The sequence below is a fragment of the Oncorhynchus mykiss genome, chromosome 22, assembly GCF_057628025.1.
Source record: "Oncorhynchus mykiss isolate SJ-2025 chromosome 22, ASM5762802v1, whole genome shotgun sequence".
NCBI classification, from domain to species: Eukaryota; Metazoa; Chordata; class Actinopteri; order Salmoniformes; family Salmonidae; genus Oncorhynchus; species Oncorhynchus mykiss.
Window position 1 is genome coordinate 31,934,929 of NC_143043.1, and position 27,724 is coordinate 31,962,652.

The following is a 27,724-nucleotide window of genomic DNA, read 5'->3' on the forward strand; positions in this document are numbered from 1 at the left end:
CAGGGATGGGCAACACCAGTCCTCAGGGGCCTGATGGGTGTCACACTTTTGCCCCAGCCCAAGCTAATAAACCTGACTCCAATAATCAACTAATAATGATCTTCATTTTAGAACGCAATTAGTTGAATCAGCTGTGCTTGCTAGGGATGGAGTCGCCCATCCCTGACTTAGATCAAGTATTTTCAGGTAGAGATACCTCACAAAGAAATTGTTCTCTCTGTATCCCCTCTTGACCGTGCATTCTTCTCTCTTACGAGGCGTAAAAGAAACACAGACCTGACAAGGCTAGCCACGCAATGGATTATGGTCATTGCAGTTAATTATCATGTTTTCTGCGCTAAACGACAGTATGTAGTTTATCCATAGGGCGACGTACAATTGGCCCAGCGTCGTGCGGGTTAGGTTTTGGCCCGGGGTTGGCTGTCATTGTAAATAAAAATGTGTTGGCCTGTTGGAAACTACAACTCCCTTCTACATCTCACAGTTCCGGCATGTGATCTGAGTTATCTCTAGAGAAACTGCTGCGCAATGTGCACATTAAGCTCACAGAAAAAAAACGAACAAAATGGAATTCAAATAAAACATTTTGGTTAATCGCTCAGCACTAATGCAAATATATGTAGTAAAAGACATCTGTTACTTGCATTGGAAATATTACCGCTACTAATGTTTCTGGATGGCAGCCAACAGTGGTGATGACCGGTGATAATGGAGGAGTAAGTATATAATGTCACCCTGGCACTCAGGGAAAGAGAGATGCCAACCCCAGTTGTTTAACTGTTGCCTCACACTGACTCTTTGTCATTGACAACCTCAAAGTCCGAAAGTAATCCCTGTCTGTCTCTGGTCCGATTCCTTTGAAAAGAGCGCACCATTTTGTCGAAGTGTGTCCAAACAATGAGGGTTTTTGCCCCGGCCCTCAACCCCTCTTTCTCTCTCTCTCTCTCCATTCCTCCCTCTCTCTCTCTCTCTCTTTCTCTCTCTCTCTCTCTCTCTCTCTCTCTCTCTCCATTCCTCCCTCTCTCTCTCTCTCTCTCTCTCTCTCTCTTTCTCTCTCGCTCTCTCTCTCTCTCCATTCCTCCCTCTCTCTCTCTCTCTCTCTCCATTCCTCTCTCTCTCGCTCTCTCTCTCTCTCTGGACCTCTAATTACACTGAAAGCTTTTCAGTTTCTCACTCCCAACCCCTCCTAACTTTCCCCCTCTCTTTTCCCTTCTCTCCCCTCTTCCTCCTTCCCGTCTCTTCTAACATCCTTTAGGAACACACACTACTTTTAACATAATTCAGCTCATTGTCTGCCTGGCCCCCTCCCCCTCCACCCTCCAGGGGACAAAGGGGCCAAGGAGACAGTGGTCCCCAGTGAGCCAGGTGTTCCTCAGGGCAAGGCCGCCGCTCTGTAATGGCTGCAGCCTGGTGCCTCTGCAGCTGCCCGCCGGCCCGGGACGCTTTTGTGTGACTCCCATTGTCAGCGCACACCCCTCGTCCATTCATGGCTCGAGCTAGAGGGAGGAGGGGTGGCAGCCACTTGCTTATCTTAGTGGCCTTTGGTGTGTGTGTGTGTGTGTGTGTGTGTGTGTGTGTGTGTGTGTGTGTGTGTGTGTGTGTGTGTGTGTGTGTGTGTGTGTGTGTGTGTGTGTGTGTGTGTGAATAAACACTTGCCGGAGGAGTGGGCTTGTGGTCACTGCTGTGCTCTTATTGGTCACTAGGCAGACTGTGTGTAATGTGGGAATGGTAGACACTGCAGCTCCATCTGTTCACACTCACATTGTTCAACCCTCCTGCCTTGGGACCAGACTGCAGCACTATCAAATCTAACATGCGTTGAGTTGAGTTGAGTTGGGACCACTGTGCTACAAGGAAGCTTGTTTCACTTCACCTCCCTTTGGATTTTTTGTCACTTTAGTTATTCTCTGCTGGATACAGAGAACCTGGATTTGTATGTACCAGTGTCAACAAGTCCAAACTTGGAGAAAACTTGACAAAGCTGAGACAGTCCCCCTGGCATGCTGGAAGGTTTTCTGTAAGGAGCGAATCTTTAGGAGTTCCTTCTGTCTTTGTATTGCTGCTTGACTTTTTCCTTGGAGCCTGTGGTAAGTATTTTATGCTTTTAATACATTTGTATATAGGCAGTTGCATAGGTTCACATTATAGTTATAGCAGGTGTAAAAATGACATCTTAAATCTCATTGTGTTTTTTTGTCTGGTCTTGCAGTAATCCACTGCAGTTTGGTGCAAAATTGTTCATTTTCCCCCTCAAACCGTTTCATACATTTTCAGAATTGATTATGTATGTTTGATTAAATGTTTTTGTTTTCTGAATTATTGGTGGTAAATAAAATCCTAAATTATCCCTGTTTGATGATTTGTTCATTTGATAACTCATTGATAAGTAGCCTATAATTGATATACTTTTCAATACAAGTATGCTATCAGTAAAACAGTAAAGACCTGCTGATTGTACTAAATGTAGCTCTATATTTCTCTTTGGAGCATAGCAAACACCAGGGAATACACACATAGACATAAAACAGTGTCAGCGGAGACGACACAAGATGGAGTGTGTCGGTGTAGAAGCCTGTCGTTTTTGGCTAAAGTTACAGTTCAGGAGTCAGAGTCATCAGTCTTCATGTTTAATGACAGGGGAAAACAGGTCAGGGATTGCTGCCAATGACAATAAAACTGCACAAGTCATTGTTTTAAATTAGGGAACTTACTGTAGCTAAGTGTGACAGGCAATGAAAGTGAATTGGTGGATGACTTTTCTAATTAAAAACTCTGTCGAACTCTCGTTAAGGATTGTGACTCTATGTTTTATAGTTATAGAAGTTATAGAATTTTACTCTCACATACAGTAGTCTATGATGCAGTGGATATTTTGGGAACTCATTGTCAAATGTTATCATCCTGGGGGAAAATTAGACAAGGAAAGGAAATATGTTCAGTGAAGTTATCAGTGTATTGTGCATATGAAACACACAGAGAGAGAGAATGGGGAGCAAGTCAGAATATAAAGTGAGTGAGTGACAGAGCATTATGGACATGTCCATGTCTGCGCTTACGGGTGAAAGTGAGGTCTACTCCCGGGTCACATGATGGTGGTGATATGTATCATCCTCTACTGTTCGCGCTCTGTAGAAGGATAAGCAGGACAGGACACCAGTTGCCGTGGTCCCCTGTGGTTTCAGAAGGCATCTGTTGCCCCTGCTGCCTATACACTCCCCCTCTCCCCATCTCTCTTTCACTCCTTTTAACTCCCCCTTTGTCCCTGGCTTGGTGCAGACTTCAGAGTGGCATGGCTCAGCATCCTGAGTCTGACGTGGCCAAGGGGACTAGCCCAGGTCAGGTCTGCCCCAGCCCCAGGGGAGATAGCAGGGCCCTAGGGGGCTAACCCTGGCTCTCTCCCTCAGCAGGCTGGGACACTGAGGAGGAGCATGAGGCTGCAGCATCTGCTCAATGTAGTAGGACCTTAACTCCCACCTCTGTTTCTATCTCAGTTGTCATTTTCATGTCTAGATCTAGCTTGCCCTGTATTCCCATATTTCCATCACATTCTTTATCTTCCTTTTTATCTATCTCACCAGCTCCAGCTCCAGCTGGAAGTCTAGAATTATCTCTACCTCCACGTATTTGCTGGGAGTACAAGAGGGGAGAGCAGGTTTGGAGGTTCTAGGACTGCCAGTGCCTGTGGTTATTGTTTGCAGTTTGGCAAACAGTTGTGTAGATTTTGTGAGTCATTGTTTTTCAGGAGGGGAAGTAAGGGCATTTGGGGGAAATATTGAATAGAAACTAGTTGTAAAGTCATCTGTAAGTACCCCGGTTACAATAATAACTCATTGAGCTGATGTATTAGAGATCACATTTCTTCTTTAGATTTGAGATTTTATTGATTTCATTTTTATAGTGTCTTACATCTTTAGGATACCAAGCACACATGGGATTATAAGACACTGTATTTGTGGTAACAAAATAAAATAATCATATGGGGGAGGAGCCACAAAAAAATCAGTTGCTTGCCGGTCTACGTACACACGTTCTGTTTTACAGCGAATTTCCTGAGAAATGTTTGTAGGTTTTTATGATATCGGAGTGAGACTGACTAACAAAATCACCCCGGCCACTACTACACTTAAATAGTAGGCCGCTAGACTAACTTACCAATCTAATTAAAGTTATCTGATATGGGCTAATTGAGTGACTATCAGTGACTGACATAACAAGAGAAAAACTGCTGATGCACAACCACATTTCATAATTGCATCTTTTGTATTCTACAAGTATTTTTAAAAAATTCTCCACGATTTCGTGGTATTGAATTGTTTTTAGTAGCTACTATCTTGTCTCATCGCTACAACTCCTGTACAGGCTCAGGAGAGACGAAGGTCCTCCGATACACAACCCAACCAAGACTAACTGCTTCTTAACACAGCGCGCATCCAACCCGGAAGCCATTGACTGGCACCAATGTGTCAGAGGAAACACGTGCACCTGGCAACCTTGGTTAGTGTGCACTGCGCCTGGCCCACCACAGGAGTCGCTGGTGCGCGATGAGACAAGGACATCCCACTGGCAAAACCCTCCCTAAACCGGACGACGCTGGGCCAATTGTGCGTCGCCCCACGGTCGCGGCCGGTTACGACAGAGCCTGGGCGCAAACCCAGGGTCTCTGGTGGCACAGCTGGCGCTGCAGTACAGCACCCTTAACCACTGCGCCACCCGGGAGGCCGTATTCTACTATTTTAACTTGCAACAGTAAATTGAGACCCCGAATGAGGAGCTCAGTCGGGGGGAGGCCTTCAAAACGACTTCAAAATAGACTTCACCCTTGTCTATTCCTGGCCAGGTTCCCATCCCTGATATATACAGTGTATACATATTGTGTATACCAAACATTAGGAACACATTCATAAATATTGATTTGCACCTCCTGTTGCCCTCAGAACAGCCTCAATTGTTGACTCCAATACTTCCCACAGTTGTGTCAAGTTGACTGTATGTCCGTTGGGTGGTGGACCATTCTTGATACACACGGGAAACTGGTTGAGCGTGAAAAACCCAGCAGCATTGCAGTTCTCAACATAAAACTGGTGTGTCTGGCACCTACTACCATACATCGTTCAAAAGCACTTACATTTTGTGTCTTGCCCATTCACCCTCTGAATGGCACACATACACAATCCATGTCTCAATTGTCTCAAGGCTTAAAAATCCTTCTTTAACCTGTCTCCTCCCCTTCATCTACACTGATGGAAGTGGATTCAAGTGACATCAATAAACTATCATAGCTTTCACCTGGATTCACCTGGTCAGTCTATGTCATGGAAAGAACAGGTGTTCTTAATGTTTGTACACTCAGTGTTTATGTGCATTTATAAACAGGGTGGTTCGAGCCCTGAATGCTGACTGGCTGACAGCCATGGTATATCAGACCATATACCACGGGTATGACAAAACATTTATTTTTACTGCTCTAATTATGTTAGTGACCAGTTTATAATGCCAATAAAGCACCTCGGGGGTTTGTGATATATGGCCAATATACCATGGCTAAGGGCTGTGTCCAGGCACTCCACGATGCGTCGCTATATACCACACATCCTCGGGTTAAATTGCTTAAATAGACAGTGCATTCGTAAAATTTCAAACCCCTTGACTTTTCCACATTTTATTACGTTAAAGCCTTATTCTAAAATAGATTCAATTGTTTTTTTCTCTCATCAAACTACATACAATACCCCATGATGACAAATCAAAAAAAAGTTTTTAGAAATCTCTAAAGTTTTACATTTTGTAGAAATAGAAAAAACAGCAATATCTAATTTACATAAATATTCAGACCCTTTACTCAGTACTTTGTTGAAACACCTTTAGCGGCAATTACAGCCTTGAGTCTTATTTGGTATGACCCTACAAGCTTTGCACACCTGTATTTGGGAAGTTTCTCCCATTCTTCTCTTCAGATCCTTTCCAGCTCTGTCAGGTTGGATGGGGAGCATTGCTACACAGCTATTTTCAGGTCTCTCCAGAGATGTTTGATCGGGTTCAAGTCCGGGCTCTGGCTGGGCCACTCAAGGACATTCAGAGACTTGCTCTGAAGCCAATCCTGTCTTGTCTTGGCTGTGTGCTTAGGGTTGTTGTCCTGTTGGAAGGTGAACCTTTGCCCCAGTCTGAGGTCCTGAGCGCTCTCGAATAGGTTTTCATCAAGGATCTCTGTACTTTGCTCTGTTCATCTTTGCCTCGATCCTGACTATTCTCCCAGTCCCTTCCCCTGAAAAACAACCCACAGCATGATGCTGCCAACACCATGCTTCACCGTAGGAATGGTGCTAGGTTTCCTCCAAACGTAACGCTTGACATTCAGGCCAAAGAGTTCGCTCTTGGTTTCATCAGACCAGAGCATCTTGTTTCTCAGAGAGTCTTTAGGTGCCTTTTGGCAAACTCCAAGCCGGCTGTCATGAGCCTTTTACTGAGGAGTGGCTTCCGTCTGGCCACTAACATAAAGGCCTGATTGGTGGAGTGCTGCAGAGATGGTTGTCCTTCTGGAAAGTTCTCCCATCTCCACAGGGGAACTAGAGCTCTGTCAGAGTGACCATTGGGTTCTTGGTCACCTCCCTGACCAAGACCCTTCTGCCCCGATTGATCAGTTTGGCATGGGTGGCCAGCTCTAGGAAGAGTTTTGGTGGTTCCAAACTTCTTACATTTAAGACTGATGGAGGCCACTATGTTCTTGGAGACCTTCAATCCTGCAGAAATAATTTGGTACCCTTTCCCAGATCTGTGCCTCAACACATTCCTGTCTCTGAGCTCTACGGACAAGTCCTTCGACCTCAAGGCTTGGTTTTTGCTCTGATATGCACTGTCAACTGTGGGACCTTATATAGACAGGTATGTGCCTTTCCAAATCAAGTCCAATCAGTTTAATTTACCACAGGTGGACTCCAATCAAGTTGTAGAAACATCTCAAGGATGGTCAATGGAAACAGGATGCATCTGAGCTCAGTTTTGAGTCTCATAGCAAAGGGTCTGAATACTTATGTAAATAAGGTATTTCTGTTTTTATTTTGAATAAATTTGCTAACATTTCTAAAAACGTGTTTTTGGTTTGCCATTATGGGGTATTGTGAGTAGTTTACATTGTTTTAATCCATATTAGAATAAGGTTGTAACGTAACAAAATGTGAAAACGTCAAGGGGTCTGAATACTTTTTGAAGGCACTGTATATATACATTCATACAAAAAACTATTGGAAAACCAAAACCTGCCATTTTATTATATACTTTATCTTGTCGTATCTTCTTCCATTCATTGAAAATACAGTTTGCAACAAGGATCTTATTTTCTAAATAATCATTCAAGTTTCTCTTTATATCTAATCCAGAATAGTTCTGGTTTCTATTGTTGCATTTGATCAAATAAGGTCAACCTTAAATCATCATATAAAGTACAGTAAAATAAAGAAGCAATGGACACAGTCCTCTATATACGAGTCAAAGGACCAAAGGGTGTTCATTGATCTGGTCGCAAAAGCCTTGAACCTCGCTACATTCTAATTTCAGTTCAGTGTCTATTCAGCCGTGGTCTTTCACATCTAACTGTAGTAACATCACTGGACTGTGCACTGCACTGCACTGCTTATCTCAAAGACAATTTTGCATATATTCTTACTGATACAATTTCTCTCATAATTATGCAATTTACAGAAAGAAGTCTGTCCCAGGAAGTTATAGGGAGAATGTGTAGATCTGACCTCATTATCCACTGGTTTACAGAAAGAAGTCTGTCCCAGGAAGTTATAGGGAGAATGTGTAGATCTGACCTCATTATCCACTGGTTTACAGAAAGAAGTCTGTCCCAGGAAGTTATAGGGAGAATGTGTAGATCTGACCTCATTATCCACTGGTTTACAGAAAGAAGTCTGTCCCAGGAAGTTATAGGGAGAATGTGTAGATCTGACCTCATTATCCACTGGTTTACAGAAAGAAGTCTGTCCCAGGAAGTTATAGGGAGAATGTGTAGATCTGACCTCATTATCCACTGGTTGTGGAAGATTTTAATTGTGTCTGTGTTTGTTTGGAAGATTGTTTGTGTAAAAAATTGTAGGTTGTGTGTTTATGCTACAGGAGAGAATAGGAATGTGTGTGCTCGTGTTGGTATATGTGTATGAGTGTGTGTTGTATCATGTTTAAACACTTGCGAAATCAGACTGGTGAGCAGTGACTCGGCTCACACCAGTACGTCTGTTCTGATTGTAACAGGGTCGTTGAGTGTGTGTGTGTGTGTGTGTGTGTGTGTGTGTGTGTGTGTGTGTGTGTGTGTGTGTGTGTGTGTGTGTGTTTGAATAGCACCAGCCTCCGTCTGTGTACGGCACACGGCCTGCGGAACAATGCTCCATCGGAGGAGTCCAGATTGGGATGGCAGCTGCTTTATTTGGGGATGGCAAGCCAGACATACTTTAGCCCCCCCATATCACCCACCACCCCCAGCCCCTGACCCCCCTCACACACGCATATGCACACACTGTCGCTTTCTTTGTGCCCCTTTTTGTTGTTGGAGGGTTAAATTATTCCATCTCTCTTGTGGCATTCATGAGGAGCCACAGTGAGGCAGCAGCTTGGTTCTGAGAGGCAGGTCAATAGGGGTACTGAGACTGGTACTGAGACCCTACCTTTACCCTACTTATACATGCATGCAGACACACACACACTTACACACACTGATATACCAATCCAGAAATTGCCTCAAGCTTTGATGTGCAGTAGTTTGGTGTAACTTAAAATACAGGGCTATAGGACAACTGTCTGTGGGGATTGATGAAATAAATCAACACAACTGAATCAAGCAAGTGCTGGCCTCCTTATATGCCCTTATCATGGGATTATTCCTTTCATGTCTTGTATTGAGGAAATAGTCTAAAGGACATTCCACCCTTGTCTCTTGCCGTCCACATTCCACCCTTGTCTCTTACCGTCCACATTCCACCCTTGTCTCTTAACGTCTACATTCCACCCTTGTCTATTACTGTCCACATTCCACTTAGTCTGCAACACAGTGAACACAACACACACATCCTAGCCTACATAACATGCTTAGATATACAGTAGAAATATATATTTTAATACAGTAAGTAAGTGAAGCCCATGCCTGTAAAGCAGGAGCCCTGGGCCCCCAGATTAGTGTGTCACTGTGCTCTGATGATGCTGGGACACATGTCCTTTTTAAAGGGGTCACTGAACAACTAGGAGGCAGGTCCATTAGAACAGTTCTTTCTCTGTTTCAGTCAATCACAAACCCCTGCTGGGACTGCAAGCGACACCTGTTCCTAGTTTAAATATCAGGTGGTGGATGGTAAGAGTTCCCCCCCAAAAAGTATTCATACGGCGTTTTCCTGTATGGGTGTAGGTGCAATGTAGAGTATATTATTGAGGGCCAAGTCAGCTATGTTTGTGTCTTGGCACGGTGTGTTGTTATCACCAACGTTGATTGAGAGCTTTTCTGACTGCTGAGCTTAGCACTGCAAAAATGCTAATCAGTGGAAGTGAACAATGGAGATTGTGGTTTTAAATGGGAATGCGTGTGGTGTGTCATTCAGCCTAATACTTGAGAAGCACTATTACAGCTCAGGTTACTCACTAAGAGCAATTTCTCTTCACTTTTAAGGTTAACCCCTGCAGCATGGGTGTTGGAGGGAAGGGCTGGGTCCAGTTATTAACACTGGCTGTTATAAAGTAGCTCAACAAGTTAGAAAATGTGACTTAAATCACTTGGGGGCTAATTGTAACATTATGAAATGTTCAGATAGAAAAGCACAGAAAATTCTCCAGATTTCTAGGTGGAAACCGGTCTGACCAATGGGATAACTTTTTTGCCCATCCCTCTCCACCAGGCTTCCGTCCCAGGATTGGTCAGAGAGCAGCCCATCAGCAGCAGTGACAGTGGGGTTGTCCAGGGTCATCTGAGGTCAGAGGTCCGGGGTCAGAGGCTGGATGTATAAGACGGCTTCATGGGCCTGAAGGACCATCTGGAGGATGGAACAGGCCACAACCTCAATCTGGGGCTGGATTTGGACTACCTCCATGTGGAAGGCACCGACCGCCAGGCCAGCTTGAGTGCCACAGCCGGCACTCACTCAGGAGTTTTGGAGGGGGAAGAGGCACCGGTGGGAGACACCCATAGCAGTGTCAGTAGTAGCAGCATCAGCAGTAGTAGTAGTAGTAACTCCTCTGAAGAAAGTGCTGCGTCGGACAGCGAAGATGAGCGGGGGATCCACCATGGCACTGGTTCTGGCGCTGAGACCCCCCATCCGCACCCCTGTCACCCTGCTGGACTGGGCCTGCCACAAAGCCCCCCCGCTAGGGACCCCAAACTCCCCACCGACCCCCTCACAGAGTATCGCTCCAAGATGGAATTTGCCCTGAAGCTGGGCTACTCTGAGGAGCTGGTTTTGCTGGTGCTGAGGAAGCTAGGGCCTGACGCCCTCATCAACGACATACTGGGAGAACTGGTCAAACTAGGCACCAGGACAGAGACGGAGGAGGCAGGGGAGTCTGCCGCCTCCCAGTCGTCCTCCTCCTCCTTATCCTCCCCCTCTTTGGACTCCTCCAGACTGGACTGCTCCTCCCAGCTTCTGTTGGATGACAAGGAGAACATCAGGCCTGTGGTGGTGGATGGGAGTAATGTAGCCATGAGGTGAGTCAACACAAACTGCTGCTACATTCAGAAACACTTTACTCAGGTTCCTTTTCTATCTGCAAGACCTCATACACTGCTCTCTTGATCTATAGTATTATACAAATAAACAAAAACACATGTCATGATCATGAATTTGTGTGCGTTTCTCCACAGTCATGGGAATAAGGAAGTGTTCTCCTGTCACGGCATCCAGCTGGCTGTTGATTGGTTCTTGGAGCGTGGTCACCGTGACATCACTGTGTTTGTGCCCGCCTGGAGAAAGGAACAGTCCAGACCGGACGCCCTTATCACAGGTAAACCAGCGCTTCCATGTTCACCCCCAACATCCCCCTTCAAACCCCTACCACCTTATTTTGTTCAAACCCCACCCTCACACCTGTTCTAAATCACCCCTTTCTCCCAACATCTGGGTCTTCTCTTAACTGTCAATGACAATAACACCAATAATACATTTTTGGTAATTGAGGAGGCTCAAATTTAAGGTCATTAACTATTAAAATAATATTTACTAAAGCGATATGATTAATCATTTTGCTCACAATGTAATTTCCCTTCATTTAAATGGAGTAACACCAATGAATCTTTGTATTTAGACATACCAAATGATCAATGGAATCCCTTAAATTCTGACATACTTAAAAGGGTCTAAGGATTTGGTAGGTTACTTTCTAAATGGAATCTGTTACAGTTACTAGTAACAGATTACAGTTATTAGTTTTTTATCAGTAATGTAATTTTTGTATTACACAAACTCAGTAACGTAATCTGGTTACTATCATTTACTTTTAGGTTACTTTCCTCTTAATAGGCACAGTTTAGTAGCTGGCACAGCCACAAAGTCATCAAATCTGAATTTAAAGCTAACCCTAACCCTGATCTTAACCACACTGATAACCCTAATGCCTAACATTAAATTAAGCCCAAAAAGCTAATTCTGCTTAAGAGGCATTAGAATAAGACAAACATGTATATTACCAATTGAAAATCTATTGCAAGATAAATCAATGTTAGAGTTTACATAGTTGGCCATAAATGGATGTTCCGTTTAACTTTATGAGTTGGTTATGTAGGCTTCTACTTACCCATTGCTGTCTACTACTAGGATAGATCTTTACATAAAAAACAACAACAGAGTCTGTCAGATTTTCAGTCATTCCAATTGATTTAATAGCCTTCTTGATTAGACAAATTGTTTTACCTGAGCATAACCCAAAAACTAAGGATTATTTAGTCTAGCCTTTTGTTTATGATTTATTTTGTCATGGAGGACTTATTGGGCTAATTGCTTCAAGTTGAAAAATAAATACTGCTCTCAGATTGGCATGCTTTGAGCACAACAGAAAAGTGCTATTTGCCTGTGAAAAATGTATTCCATATGTTGCATTTGCTATAGGCCTATTGTTTATGTTTTTGTTGGTGATAATTTGCAGCTGTTTAAAGGAGTAGTTCACCATTTAAGCTTGTAGTGGCTTTTTAAAGAATATTGAACCATGGATTACAGTTTCTCCCGAGTGGCACAGCGGTCTAAGGCATTGCATCTCAGTGCAAGAGGCGTCACTACAGTCCCTGGTTTGAATCCAGGCTGTATCACATCCGCCTGGGATTGGGAGTCCCATAGGGCGGTGCACAATTGGCCCAGCGTCGTCCGGGTTTGGCCGGGGTAGGTCGTCATTGTAAATAAGAATTTGTTCTTAACTGATTTGCCTAGTTAAATAAAGGTTCCATTCTCCTGGCCCATAGACTACTTTCAGGGTGAGGAACCATATAACATCAAGTTTTAAATAGTAAACTACTCTTTCAATCCCATCAAAAGTGTGCAAGTTTGAGAATGTCAGTTAGGTTAAGATAATTTTCTTTTTGAATCAGCATTAAGAATCAGCATTAATGAGATTGAGCAATAGACTAAAAGCCCCTTCTTAAATGAAACTTGTTTTTGACAGTATAGAGCACAATACCACGAGGGAGTTTAGAAGGGAGGAATTCAAACTGTTATTCCATAGGCTGTGATCCATACTATACAGCTGTTCCAAGAGAACATTTTTCACTGGCTGTCCACAGGCTCGTAGGCTATTCATTACGTCGATTCTGTTGCAGAACATTTCTTAAATGGAAGCAAATGTAACGAAATGTGGAGGGACCTACCTGAATTTGTCCAATAGAAACTCTCGTTTTGCTCTGTTTGCTTCGATTTGGTTCTTAAACGGTAAACGGTTTCCGTAATTAATACACCCCTGGTCATAAAAACAATGATTGATAGGCAGCTTATATTTCTTCAATTCAACCATCATTGGGTTAAAATACACATATACTGTACGTACATTTGTGAACAGCCATCCACAACAACCACAATCCCTAAGGCGCAAATAGTTAAATGAGAAAGCAGCAGTGTGTTTCACATCAAATTATTTTCTTTTGGGGTTTTGCTATAGGCCACCAAGTGCTAACAGTAAGTATCTAAATCATATGTGTGAAATGCTTGATAGTGTATGTGATGTAAACAGAGAGGTCTACTTTCTTGCATACCTGAATTTTGACTGATTTTCATCATGCTGTCCAGTCAAGAGGAAGCTTCTCCCTGTAACCAGTGCCTGTAATCTGGTTCAAGTTATTAATCAACCTACCAGGGTGTTTACAAACACTACAGGAACAAGATCATCCACATGTAACAATCACATTTGTACTAATATTGTAGAACATGGTTCTAAAGCTGTATCCGTAACCATTGAATGCAGTGATCACAATATAGTCTATATCCAGGAAAGCCAAAGTTCCAAAAGTTGGGTCAAAATAGTGTAAAAGAGATCATACAAAAGATTTTGCTGGGACTCTTAGGTGGATGATGTAAAAAAAAAAATGTGTTTGTCTGATGTGATTAATAAGGAGCATCCAGATGCTGCACTTGAGGAATTTATGAAATTGCTTCTTCCAATTATTGATAAACATGCACCTGTTAAGAAACTGACTGATAGAACTGTTAAGGCTCCATGGATTGATGTGGAATTGAAAAACTATATGGTTGACGTTCCGATTTCATGGCACATGGTTTATGAACTTCAACGCAAAACGACGTTGGATTCAAAACTTAACATTTTTCAATTTGAATTATTATACAGAATTTTTGCAACGAATGTAATGTTATTTATATGGGGGATACAACCTTTTCAGCTCTACAGATTTTGCTGCGAAGAGGCAGAATCATTAGATAATTTGTTTTGGTACTGTCCATATGTAGCTTGTTTTTGGTCACAGGTCCAGGAATGGCTGAAGAATTGCAATATTTACTTGGAGCTAACTCTGCAGATAGCCACTACTGGGCGATCTAAAAAGTCATAGTCAAATGATCAACAATATAATAATACTTTCAGCAAAAAAAAATATTTTCCATTAACAATCTGTAGAAACAATAAGAATAGAAAGTTCAGAACTTTTGTGAAACATCACAGCACAGTTGAAAAATATATGGCACATAGAAATCCAATGTGGATGGTGTTAAGAGATAGATGGGAGAGGTTGAATGGAGCTGAAGGTTGGGATTAATAACAACTAATAACAACAAGATTACTAATGTAAAACATACTGTGCCCGTAAAACCTATGTAGGTTAAGAACCTTTTTGAAAGAGCACAGTTTGAAAGATATGGCAAATAGAAATCAAAACGGATTGTCATCATAAATATATGGGAGAGGTTGAGGGTAGAGGAAGGACAAGAGTAAAAACAAACAAAATAAAACTATTGTAAAATAGACTGTGTCCATAAAATGTACATAGTATGTATAAGCTGGAAATACAGGCCTAAGCGTTGTTTTTCACTATTTGCTCCAATTGGGGGAGGGTGGTAATGTTGGAGGGTAGTAAAGGACATATATTTTTAAAGATATGTATACAGTATGTATATGTATTTATATGTATGTGTGCATGTGTATACAGTGCCTTGCGAAAGTATTCGGCCCCCTTGAACTTTGCGACCTTTTGCCACATTTCAGGCTTCAAACATAAAGATATAAAACTGTATTTTTTTGTGAAGAATCAACAACAAGTGGGACACAATCATGAAGTGGAACAACATTTATTGTTTATTTATTGTATTATTTATTTATAACTTTTTTAACAAATCAAAAACTGAAAAATTGGGCGTGCAAAATTATTCAGCCCCTTTACTTTCAGTGCAGCAAACTCTCTCCAGAAGTTCAGTGAGGATCTCTGAATGATCCAATGTTGACCTAAATGACTAATGATGATAAATACAATCCACTTGTGTGTAATCAAGTCTCCGTATAAATGCACCTGCACTGTGATAGTCTCAGAGGTCCGTTAAAAGCGCAGAGAGCATCATGAAGAACAAGGAACACACCAGGCAGGTCCGAGATACTGTTGTGAAGAAGTTTAAAGCCGGATTTGGATACAAAAATATTTCCCAAGCTTTAAACATCCCAAGGAGCACTGTGCAAGCTATAATATTGAAATGGAAGGAGTATCAGACCACTGCAAATCTACCAAGACCTGGCCGTCCCTCTAAACTTTCAGCTCATACAAGGAGAAGACTGATCAGAGATGCAGCCAAGAGGCCCATGATCACTCTGGATGAACTGCAGAGATCTACAGCTGAGGTGGGAGACTCTGTCCATAGGACAACAATCAGTCGTATATTGCACAAATCTGGCCTTTATGGAAGAGTGGCAAGAAGAAAGACATTTCTTAAAGATTTCCATAAAAAGTGTTGTTTAAAGTTTGCCACAAGCCACCTGGGAGACACACCAAACATGTGGAAGAAGGTGCTCTGGTCAGATGAAACCAAAATTGAACTTTTTGGCAACAATGCAAAACGTTATGTTTGGCGTAAAAGCAACACAGCTGAACACACCATCCCCACTGTCAAACATGGTGGTGGCAGCATCATGGTTTGGGCCTGCTTTTCTTCAGCAGGGACAGGGAAGATGGTTAAAATTGATGGGAAGATGGATGGAGCCAAATACAGGACCATTCTGGAAGAAAACCTGATGGAGTCTGCAAAAGACCTGAGACTGGGACGGAGATTTGTCTTCCAACAAGACAATGATCCAAAACATAAAGCAAAATCTACAATGGAATGGTTCAAAAATAAACATATCCAGGTGTTAGAATGGCCAAGTCGAAGTCCAGACCTGAATCCAATCGAGAATCTGTGGAAAGAACTGAAAACTGCTGTTCACAAATGCTCTCCATCCAACCTCACTGAGCTCGAGCTGTTTTGCAAGGAGGAATGGGAAAAAATGTCAGTCTCTCGATGTGCAAAACTGATAGGGACATACCCCAAGCGACTTACAGCTGCAATCGCAGCAAAAGGTGGTGCTACAAAGTATTAACTTAAGGGGGCTGAATAATTTTGCACGCCCAATTTTTCAGTTTTTGATTTGTTAAAAAGTTTGAAATATCCAATAAATGTCGTTCCACTTCATGATTGTGTCCCACTTGTTGTTGATTCTTCACAAAAAAATACAGTTTTATATCTTTATGTTTGAAGCCTGAAATGTGGCAAAAGGTCGCAAAGTTCAAGGGGGCCGAATACTTTCGCAAGGCACTGTATATGTAGATTCAATGGTCGTAAAGATGGGGAGAGGTCTGTCCGTAATAAAGAGATGCTCTGCTTTTTTCACACCACACTCCAAAAAGCAATATCTTGATTATTGTCCAGTCGTGTGGTTGAGTGCTGCAAGGGAAGACCTAGACTAGTTAAGCTGCAGCTGGCCCAGAACAGAGTGGCACGTTTTGCTCTTCATTATTTGACCTAGATAGTTTGTGTGTGTGTATTGATATGTAGGCTAGGTGTGCTTTTTGTATTTTAAAAAATGTATGTAGTTCTGTCCTTGAGCTGTTGTCTATTAATGTTCTGTATTACAATATGTTATGTTTCATGTTTCGTGTGGACCCCATGAAGAGTAGCTGCTGCTTTTGCAACAGCTAATATGGGGATCCTAATAAAATACCAAATACCAATACCAATGTGTTATGTAGCCTATAATACGTCTGTGATACACCGCATGGCCAAAAGTATGTGAACACCTGCTCATCGAACATCTCATTCCAAAATCATAGGCATTAACATGGCGTTGTTCCCCCCTTTGCTGCTATAACAGCCTCCACTCTTCTGGGAAGGCTTTGCACTGGATGTTCGAAAATTTCTGCATGGACTTGCTTCCATTCAGCCACAAAAGCATTACTGAGGTTGGACACTGATGTTGGGCGATTAGGCCTGGCTCGCAGTCTGTGTTTTATGGCTTTGAGGTCAGGGCTCTGTGCGGGCCAGTCAAGTTCTTCCAAACCGATCTCAAAACAACATTTCTGTATGGACCTCCCTTTTTGCACGGGGACATTGTCGCAATGAAACAGGAAAGGGACTTCCACAAACTGTTGCCACAAAGTTGGAAGCACATAATCATCTAGAATGTCATTGTATGCAGTAGCGTTAAGATTTCCCTCACTGGAACTAAGGGGCCTAGCCCGAACCATGAAAAACAGCACAGGACCATTATTCCTCCTCCACCAAACTTTATAGTTTGCATTATGCATTCGGATAGCTAGCATTCCCCTGGCATCCGCCAAGCCCAGATTTGTCCATCGGACTCCCAGATGGTGAAGCGTGATTCATCACTCCAGAGAACGTGTTTCCACTGCTCCAGAGCCCAATGGAGGTGAGCTTTACACCACTCCAGATGACGCTTGGCATTGCACATGGTAAACTTAGGCTGGTGTGCAGCTACTCGCTCATGGAAACCCATTTCATACAGCTCCCAGTTACTGTGCTGACGTTGTTTCCAGAGGCAGTTTGGAATACGGTAATCAGTGTTGCAACCAAGAACAGACGATTTTTACGTGCTTCAAACGTGTGCAGACAGGAAGACGCATGAATCTCAGTTAAAGCATCCGAGCGAGCGAGACAGCGCCCCTCTCTCTCAATATGTGTAGATCATGTATCTGATGTTGTCTGGACCAAAACAGTATGGCATGTCATACTATACTGAACAAAAATATAAATGCAACATGTAAAGTGTTGGTCCCATGTGTAGCTCCCTTCAGTAACCACGAGCACAACCGTTCCTTGATTTTAACTGGCGGCTTTATTCTGTAGTTTTAGTCAGAATTATCACCTTCCGTGAGAACTATAAAGTAAATGAAAAATACAGTTAAGCACACTCTTACAACCTTATCTTACGAGTGACTTATTAGCTTGGTATAACTCTGAAGTGCTTTTACATACATAACAGTTTAACCAGCGTTATAACGGGTTCAGATTAAACACATGAATAAAGGAAAAAATTCCTCATTGGCTGCTTATTACAGAAGGGAGGAAATCAAACTTCACACTTATTATTCCTGGCATGAATTCACACTTCATCCTAACATACACTCTTCAACCTTTATGAACTACACCCGATGACATGAAAACTTAGCTAACGCAGCGCAGGATTGCCTTCCCTCCAAAAGTGTGTTGCTACAATAAGGATCCCCGTTACAACAGTATTAGCTACGTAGTTCCGCTTGTATTATCATTTCCCCCGCACAGCGGACACGTAAACAATTCAAACAAAAGACAAGGGCATAACCTGTAAGTCTAACTGTCAGTTACACCATGTTTCATGAGCTGAACTAAAAGATCGCAGAAAAAGCTAATCTCTCTCAAATTTTGTGCACAGATATGTTTACATCCCTGTTAGTGAGCATTTTTCCTTGGCCAAGATAATCTGTCCACCTGACAGGTGTGGCATATCAATAAGCTGATTAAACAGCATGATCATTACACAGGCCATGTGTAACCACGCCAGCCCAGGACCTCCACATCTGGCTTCTTCACCTGCGAGATCATTTGAGACCAGCCACCCGGAGAGCTGATGAAACTCACAAGTATTTCTGTCTGTAATAAATGTTGTCGGGAAAGACTCATTCTGAATTGACTGGGCCTGGCTCCCCAGTGGGTTGGCCTGGCTCCCAAGTGGCTGTGCCCCTGCCCAGTCATGTGAAATCCAGAGATTAGGGCCTAATTTATTTATTTAAATTGACTGATTTCCTACTATGAACTGTAACTCAGTAAAATATTTGAAATTGTTGCATGTTGCATTTATATTTTTGTTGAGTATATTCCTGTCCAGACAACATGAGATATATGGGCTAAATATAGAGGGGGGCTGTTTCACATGCTCGGATACTTTCTCCGGTGACATAGTTTCAGTAGAGAAGAAGAGGAGAATCGAGAGGGTTCACTCTCGCCAAAATCTTTGCAGGATAAGCCCAATGCGTTTCTATGGGCATAATTTGCACACTTAAGCTTGTCGCCTGCCTTCCGCTTTTGGTACAAAGACTCCAATTGTTAGGGAGGAGACATCTCGTCATTATATACAGATCTCTGGTTTCAGCCTCTTGCAAATTGGAAATGAAAGTTGGCAGGATTACAGTGCTTTGTTAGGATGCTGGATTCCACTCAAGTAAATTGATGTTATGACAAAAATGATAGGCTATAATTACTCCTGTCTAAATAATATAATTCAAAATTCTTCACCAGGGAGCATGACTTAGCCACAGATGATCATTAGCTTATTTTTTAATTGGCTGTGGATTGTTTCAAATCACAAGTGTGTAGGCCTATGCATATTTAGGAAGCCCGCAATTTGGGTGTTGTGCATGGCAATAAGTCTAGCTGATTGAGTTGCGGCTTTCAGTAATAAGTATCGAAAAATATGTGTGAAGATAATGTGTCTTGAGTATAACTTAAAATGTTGCAACAAGAGGAATGGGAGGTGTGTGTGGCAAAGATATGGCGTGTCTCTCTCCAGAATGCATCCACTCAGTTGTCTCCTGCCAATTCTTGGGCATTCATTGTGTGAATTGTTTGCCCTTTGATTTAGATTTTTATCAATTTCCCCTTATGTATATCACCAGTAGGCCTAATAAACGTACCGTTCATCCCCCATCATTTGGTTATATTCATTTCTGTTAATGCATGTATTAATTACTGTCATTTATCGTTGTCATTCTCGGACTGGAAACGTTGTTCACGGAGTTCACAACCTGCTACACTTGTGAGAAACAAGTTTTGGTTTCTTTCATAACCATTATGAGTTTTGTACATTTGTTCATTGTCTATTGTTTGGAGTACTCCATGTGAGCAATGAACATGTGTCTGAGCACGCCTGAGCACACACAGAAGTAGGCCTACCTGGCATTCTGCGTGCAAAAGTAGGAAAGTTCCCATTTGGCAATGTCTGATTTGTGATTGTTATAATTCACCACGTCCACCACTAATAAGTTGAGCTTCTCAGTCATTTTGACTTCACCGCACACAGTAAGTCAACCAAGTCAGTTATTTTTAACATTTATTGTGAATGATAGTTCCTCAGTACTTTCAAATATTTTCAACACTTCCAGACTCGATAACTTTCAAGTCTCGGGTGTGATAGAGCAAAATACAAGGATCTGATGATTCCATATATCCGGTGGAAATGTCATAAAAAAACAGCTGTCTGTTCTGAGGGCCCAGAATAGGCTAGTTGATATAATGTTGCATGTTTGCTAGTGACAGCTTTGGGCTGACCCAGTTGAGGATTTGATACAATGTTGAACTTCACTATAAATAGCTCAAGTCAAGACAGAAAGAAAGGGAGGCAGACAGGCGGAATAGAGGGATGAATGTGAATCATCTTCTACTGGTTTTATTTGTCGGCTTTAGGCCAATGTATTTTACTTAGCTGACGAAGAAGTTTTAGGCTTACTGCTCTGAGTTCTATGCGCTCATTTCTTTAGCCACCAACGGATCACAGTGCATCAACGTGTCCATATGGCAGAGGCTGATGCTCTCGCCTTAGTTACATTTAAACTTTTACATTTTTAGCGCTTTACTTCGGGTTTTTGGGATTAACCCCGTGATAATGATGTTGAGAAACAAAAGCGATATTTCTAAAAATTAAATTGTTCCACGAAAATGTGCATATAATAATAAATAATCATAGCTGGCATGCAAATCTGCTGAAATGTTAGGATAAATTGTAAGCTTCCCCAAACTTGAAACTCACAAGCTGCCTATGATCTTTACTAAAAAATTAAAAATAAATGCACCTTATGGAACAGCGGGGACTGTGAAAAGACACACACAGCCGCAGACACACATACACATGATAAGACACATACTATACACACACGTACACATGGATGTTGTATTGTAAATATATGATAGTGGAGTGCCTGAGGGAACACACTAAATGTATTGGGTAAAGTGTTATGAAATGTAATGTCATATAATATTTTAAATTGTATTTATCTGCATTAATGTTGCTGGACTCCAGGAATGGGGATCCTTAATAAACACAAATACAAATACTATAACACCCATTTAAAAAATTGTGAACATGCAAGCGTACATAGGAGGTCCCGTGAAAAAAACGTGCCCACCTGGTTCTGATTTGTTCTGGTTCCAGCCCTTAATAGTGGTCTCTGACTTGTGGTCAGACTTGCTCAGCTGGGAACAAAACTTTTTTCAATGCTGATTTGAATGTCATTAAGAAAACAGAAAGGTGTTCAATATTTTTTGGGCAAACATTTTTTTAAAGTATCTGTAATCTGATTACAATATTTTTGAATGGTAATGTAGTGGATTACATTTGCTATATATTTTGTAATTCGGTGCTCCGCAACCCGGCTAATTAGAAAATAATTTTCCTAAATATCGACCCCAATAACAGTTTGCCACTGGAGGGAATGCTGAAGGTCCTTGTCTTTGTAATTACTAACACCAATGACATAAAAATGTATGGCTCTATTGGATCTGTATGGTAGAAGTTCAGCATCACAGCTTAATTGAAATTTAAAGGCAATGTTCCCACGATATACTGCATGCAATAAACACTGCATAGGTCTACAGGTATGTTGGCTCAATCTGAAATGACTTTTGCATTTCTAGCTTGCAATCTGTAAAACGTCAGCGATACAGATTGAGTAGAGCACATGTTAACACATGTCATAGTCGTTGACTTTCTAGTACTTACCTACTGGGCACAGACATCAGTTCAACGTCTACTGTAGTTTTGATTTACATTTTGTTGAGTTGTCAACCAATGTGAATTCAACGTGAAATCAAGCAAAATGTCACACTGTAATTGGATTTAGGTTAAAAGCTGGGTGAAATAAACACGAAATTCTCTTATGTTGATGACTTTTGCAAATCCAATCAGTTTTCCACGTTGATTCAATGTCATCACATAAAATTTGGGGGTTAAAATAGACTAGACTGTATAAACTTGTCTAACCTTTAACCTATATCATGGCTGATTTTCATATTGGTGGAAATTACATTAATCTTTTCTAAAGGCAAAAGTAGAACCTGGTTTTAAATATTTCTTAAAGAAGAGACACACACAAACCTTAAATGCTGGAGGGCTTGGCTCATGAATTCATTGGTTTTGTCTTACCCTTACCCATGTCTTACCCTTACCCATGTCTTACCCTTACCCATGTCTTAACCTTACCCATGTCTTACCCTTACCCAGATCTCCAAATACAAATACACTGCAGGTGTCAGGTATATTCCTGGCAGCAAAATGCATACCCCATCTCTCTCTCTCTCTCTGACTCTCGCCCTCTCTTCCTGTTCCCCCCCTCTCTTCTCTCTCTAGACCAGGAGATATTGCGGCGTCTGGAGAAAGACAAGATCCTGGTGTTCACTCCGTCTCGTCGGGTCCAGGGCCGCCGGGTGGTCTGCTACGATGACCGCTTCATCGTCAAGCTGGCCTACGAGTCCGACGGCATCATTGTCTCTAACGACAACTACCGGGACCTGGCCAATGAGAAGACAGAGTGGAAGAAGTTCATTGACGAGCGGCTGCTCATGTACTCATTCGTCAATGACAAGTAAGGTCCCACCAAGCCTATAACTATTAGTATCTGGAGTTGTTTTTCCCGGGCATTGATATGTGGATGTTGAGTGGTTATCTGACCGTGTGTCTGGTATGTGGTTGTGTGTCCAGGTTCATGCCTCCTGATGATCCTCTGGGTCGCCATGGTCCCAGTCTGGAGAACTTCCTGAGGAAGAGACCAGTGATCCCAGAACACAGGAAGCAGCCCTGCCCCTATGGTAACACCTAGCCATCCTCTTATACATTATTCATCCAGCCTCCTCTGGCTTGTCTCGTGATTGAGAGTTAACCACCCTGTATTCTCTAAAGGGAAGAAGTGCACTTACGGCCACAAGTGTAAATTCTACCACCCTGAGAGAGGCAGTCAGCCCCAGCGCTCTGTGGCCGACGAGCTGCGTGCCAGTGCCAAGAACTCCTCTTCCTCCTCCACCTCTTCCTCCAAGAGCCTGGGCTCTGCTCCGCTGGTGAAGAGCCACAGCATGTCCAGCAGCTCCAGTGCAGACGGGCTCCCAGAACCCCACCGAGCCGCCCCAAAGAGGCGGTCGGACCCCGGCCTGTGCACCCCCCCATACAACGACCTCCTGGAGGAGCGGCTGGGCGGGAGGACCAAATCAGAGGCCCGCAGAGGTAGTAGCAGCAGTAGTAGCAGCAGCTGTAGCAACAGCCTCCTGGTTCCTGCCTCTGGGGGTCCTCCTTCCAGCCAAGGCTTCTCTCTGCAGGATTGGAGAGACCACAATGCAGGGAGGAACGGCTCCTGCAGAGCACCAGGGCTGTTGGAGCTTGGTCACTCTGAGTCATATCCCACCTGTGAGTCCCCAAAGCTGGGCTACAACTCCCTAATGAGGGCGTACTCCAGCCTAAACCTGGTGGTGCCACTGATACCCGAGCGGCTGTTCCCAACTGACCTACGGACGGGCTTGCTGGCATCTGACTGCAGCAGCGAGGGCAGCATGAGCTCTGACTCCTTCTCCCCTGACCCCCTATTGGAGGATGGCCTCAAATGCCACCACCCCCATCACCACCACTGCTCCAGCCGCTACCCACACCACACCAACAACCCTCCCCCTGGTCTGACCCTGCACCCACATGGAGGCTCCCATCATAGCTACCCCCTATCTCAGAGCATGGGGAGGCCACAGGTTTTCAGCTTGGAGGATCATCCCTCCTCCCTTCACCACTTCAAGGCCCATCTCACCTACCTTCCTCCCCATCTTCAGCACCCATCTGTGGGGAGCAGCTCTGGCTGTTCGGAGGACTACCCTCCCCAACCTCCACCCCAGACCTCCAGCCCCCACTGCCACTCTCACAGCTCAACTCTGGGGCATAACCTGGGGGGCTCCACCTGGCAGGACAACAACAGCCTCCAGAACTCCCGGCTTTACGAGCACTCCCCTGTCCGCCCACGGAGGACCTACCCTGGGATGGGACAGGAGCAGTGGCTGGCCAGCTGGGACTCCCACTACCAGCAGCTCATCCAGCCCTGCTACGAGGCCTTCAACTTCCAGTCCCAGCCTGAGGGCCACGAACAACCCTGGCACTCTTCCTGGCCCAGGGGGACACACTCGCCCCATCCTCAACCCCCTTCCTCCTCCCATCCTCCACCCCGCCCCTCCATGAACCCCCAGCACCAGGGGGGAAGATGCCAGGATGTGAGGGATAAAGTGTTTGTCAATCTATGTAACATCTTTCCTCCAGAGCTGGTGAAGGTGGTGATGGAGAGGAACCCCCACGTGATGGACGCCCAGCAGCTGGCTGCAGCCATTCTGTCTGAGAAATCCCAGGCTCGCTACTGAGTACTGACACTACTGTAGTAGAGGAAAGAGGTGACGTGCCCAACTCTATAGTCCTCCCAAAACGTCTATGATACAGGGGGAGATTTTTTTTAATTATATTTTTTAAGGAGAATCCGAGCTACCTTATTGTTGTCCGTTACTGTTGTGCGGTATGAGACCACCTCAAGCACTTAAGGTCAGGATTGTTTATGGTGTGTGGGTAGGAGTGAACATGTGTGTCAGCATTATTTCAGGAGACTCTTTGAATGGGATGTGTTGCTTAAATGTATTTATTTTGTATGTTTTAAATTATTTTTATTGTCTTTATATTTTGTTATGGCACTTTTCGTTGCTTTTTTTAATCAACATTTTGCCAATCATATCATAAAATCCTGAGGTGTTAACACGGGGTGAATTCTGGGATTCCAAATCGAAGGTATTGTTTGTTGTCATAAACATGTTACTTCCAAACATTTCAAACTAAAAGACAAAGCAAATTCATAAATCTAAACTACACTGATTTAGTTGTATCCCTGTAATATGTTCATTAACGATTCATAAAAGCAGGTGGTGAATTGAATAACGTTGTTGAAATAATTTGATGAACTTCCCCTTTAGAGAAGTGAAGAACTCCAGCTGTTAAAGCCCTGGTAAAGTCCATGTGAAAACCCCAGAGCATTGTTTACTCTCACAGACAGGAGCTAGTTCCTCTTTGGGGAAAGCTCTGAAGCTTACTTCACAGCTTGAGAGATTGCGATATTGATTTTCGCTTTCTTTTTTTAACCACTTTTTTGTCCTCCAACAACCATTCTGGCCATTGAAATCAGATGGTTCTTAAGGAAATGCAAACTAGTGCAGGTGCAGGTGTTTATCTTAACGTTTTTATTTAAATGTATGAATGTGTTAATTTATTATTGTCCCTTTGTCCTTTTTGTTGTGTGAGATTATTTTAGCTGAAGGGGGTTTCTGTTGCTAGGGTTTCATTACAAGAGAAGACATCAGGTGTAACCATCCAGACAGACAGACAGATGGTGCTGTACTGTAACTGTCTATGTACTTAACTCTGTGGACAAGGTAATTCTCTACCTCCTGGCTTAGAATCCATTGTAAATTGCCACAATCGCTCAGTGAATAGGAATAGTTAGGCAATGACACCGTGTTGGGAAATGCCTTGCTCACACTCAGCAGGGACTACATCTACCTGTTACAGTCCAAAACACTGGACTTGTGTTGCCAAGGTAACCTGACCACAACAAACTTTAGTGGCCAAGAGAATGCCTCTCCTCGTTGATACAAATTGTATCCTATTAACTTAAACCAGATCATTGTTTTATATGAGAATATGTATACAAAAAGTATTTTGAGATTTATGTGCCGTAATTGGTCACATTTGTTAATGTTCTAAAATATATTTTGGGAAATGTTGTATTGTGTTTTTAAGAATTATTTGGGAAAGAAAAGGCATCAAATGCAATTTCGTCCAACTACTGTACTGTGATTGGTGATCAACAGACACATAGGACAGAAAATATTGGTTGTTTTATTATCGTTCGTCTGAAAGTGTGTTTTCTCGTTGGCTGGTCACAATCTAACTCAGGTCACAGTCATGTGAGTGTGACTGTGGGGGTCAGCTTTATGGGGAAGCAGAGAATTTTTTCTTCCCCATCAGCCCCTTGATGGTCATGATCTTTCACTTAACATGTTTTTGTACCGTGGTTCTCAGCTCTCTCATTAAACTAAGCCTATCCCTTCAGAGGATCAGTGGAACACTGCTGACTGGACAAAGACAATACTTGCTCTCTGGAACCAGTTTCTCAACATGACAACAGCCAAAAGGTTCAAATATGTTTGTTTTTGTTTTTTACATTAAAGAAACCATGTCCATTCACACATTAGTATTACATGGCAAGTCACTGCATAGCAGTGTTCTTTTCTGGTCCCCTGAGTTGGTTGGCATATTAACTTTGAGCTGAGCGAGCATGAGACATTGTGGCTAAATAAAACCGCCACCCAAAACTTGACGTCTAGCACCTTTCTAAAAAAAGAGCCTTCTCAGTAGCTGCAGGGCACCGTGTGCCAGTGTGTGCCAGTGTGTGCCAGTGTGTGCCAGTGTGTGCCAGTGTGTGTGCCAGTGTGTGTGCCAGTGTGTGCGCCGGTGTGTGCGCCGGTGTGTGTGCCAGTGTGTGTGCCAGTGTGTGCCGGGGTGTGCCAGTGTGTGCCAGTGTGTGCCGGGGTGTGCCAGTGTGTGCCAGTGTGTGCCAGTGTGTGCCAGTGTGTGCCGGGGTGTGGGCAGAGTAGTAAATGCCTCTACTTTTTTAAACACATCCGATGATAGTCTGAACCATGTTCAGTTAAACATTTATTTTTCCATGTCCTGATTTTTTTAAAGAGTTGATATTGGAATTATATGTGATGTATTATTTTTTTATCAGCATTAAGACCTTTTAGGGAAATTGTTTCGGTGGTTTTCCTCACCGTCTCTGGATATAGGCTGTACAGGACCATTCACCTTCTGTATAATGAATCACCATTTGATGACGTGAGGTTCAGTTTGAAGACAGTGTATGTACATGTGCTGGGTTTTGGATATAGTACTGGGTTGAATTTCTTCCACCATGGCCATTTTTTGGTCATTTTGGAATTTGGATAGTAATTGGTTTTATGTCATTGGTCTGACTGGTTGACTTCTAATTCTATTTGACTGCTAACTGTGTTTAATTTTGCCAGTCTGCATCCAGGGCCTACAATTCAAGCAAAACAAATAGATTTTAATGTGTCAAACTTTCCAATGTCAAGTATAATTTATTTTCATATTCATCACTGCTGTGCTTTAAATCCAACCGTTTGTGCTACAATAAAACTGTTAAATATAATAAATGTCTTAAAAATGATTGTTTAAAAAAAAAAGATCCACAAAAATAAGGTTGCGATTCAGGTATTCTGTCTGGGACCAAAGCAATTGGCAAAATAATTGAGAGTTAACTTATGTTTCTGAATTATGATGCTGCTTTCTTCACAGGTCAACATGGGTCATTTCAAGCCAAAATGGAATCTGGGGAATGGAGAACAAGAACTGTGGCCTGATGTGATGTTGATGTTTTGCCTTGGTGACTGTACTGTATGTGAATGGGAGGAAACACATGTTGCAACAATGAGCTTTAGGTACTGGAACCCCAGAGCATGTGACTCTCTATGACACTCTGGCCTGTAGCAGACTTACATGCTAATTCAGGGAACTGTGGCCAAGTGGTACATGTTGACTCCTTCATGTTAAGATGAATAATAAGAGCAATAAAGACCTATTCAAGCTTTCAGATGATGACAATGTGTCTTCTTTCTTGGGGATGGGATGCTGCCAAAAAGGTGCTCAGGTTCATTAAGATAGGATGTTG

The 27,724-nt window shown here is 42.9% G+C and overlaps 1 protein-coding gene across 1 annotated transcript; it reads left to right on the plus strand.

The window, feature by feature from the left end:
• Positions 1-1,759: 1,759 nt before the first annotated feature.
• LOC110501654 (putative ribonuclease ZC3H12C) lies at positions 1,760-27,651 on the plus strand. Its single transcript, XM_021579358.3, has 6 exons — positions 1,760-2,087; positions 9,879-10,681; positions 10,838-10,977; positions 22,321-22,555; positions 22,672-22,778; positions 22,870-27,651. Exons 2-6 carry the CDS (start codon positions 9,996-9,998, stop codon positions 24,351-24,353), a joined length of 2,652 nt encoding a protein of 883 aa, XP_021435033.2. The 5' UTR covers positions 1,760-2,087; positions 9,879-9,995; the 3' UTR covers positions 24,354-27,651.
• The last annotated feature ends 73 nt before the right edge of the window (positions 27,652-27,724 follow it).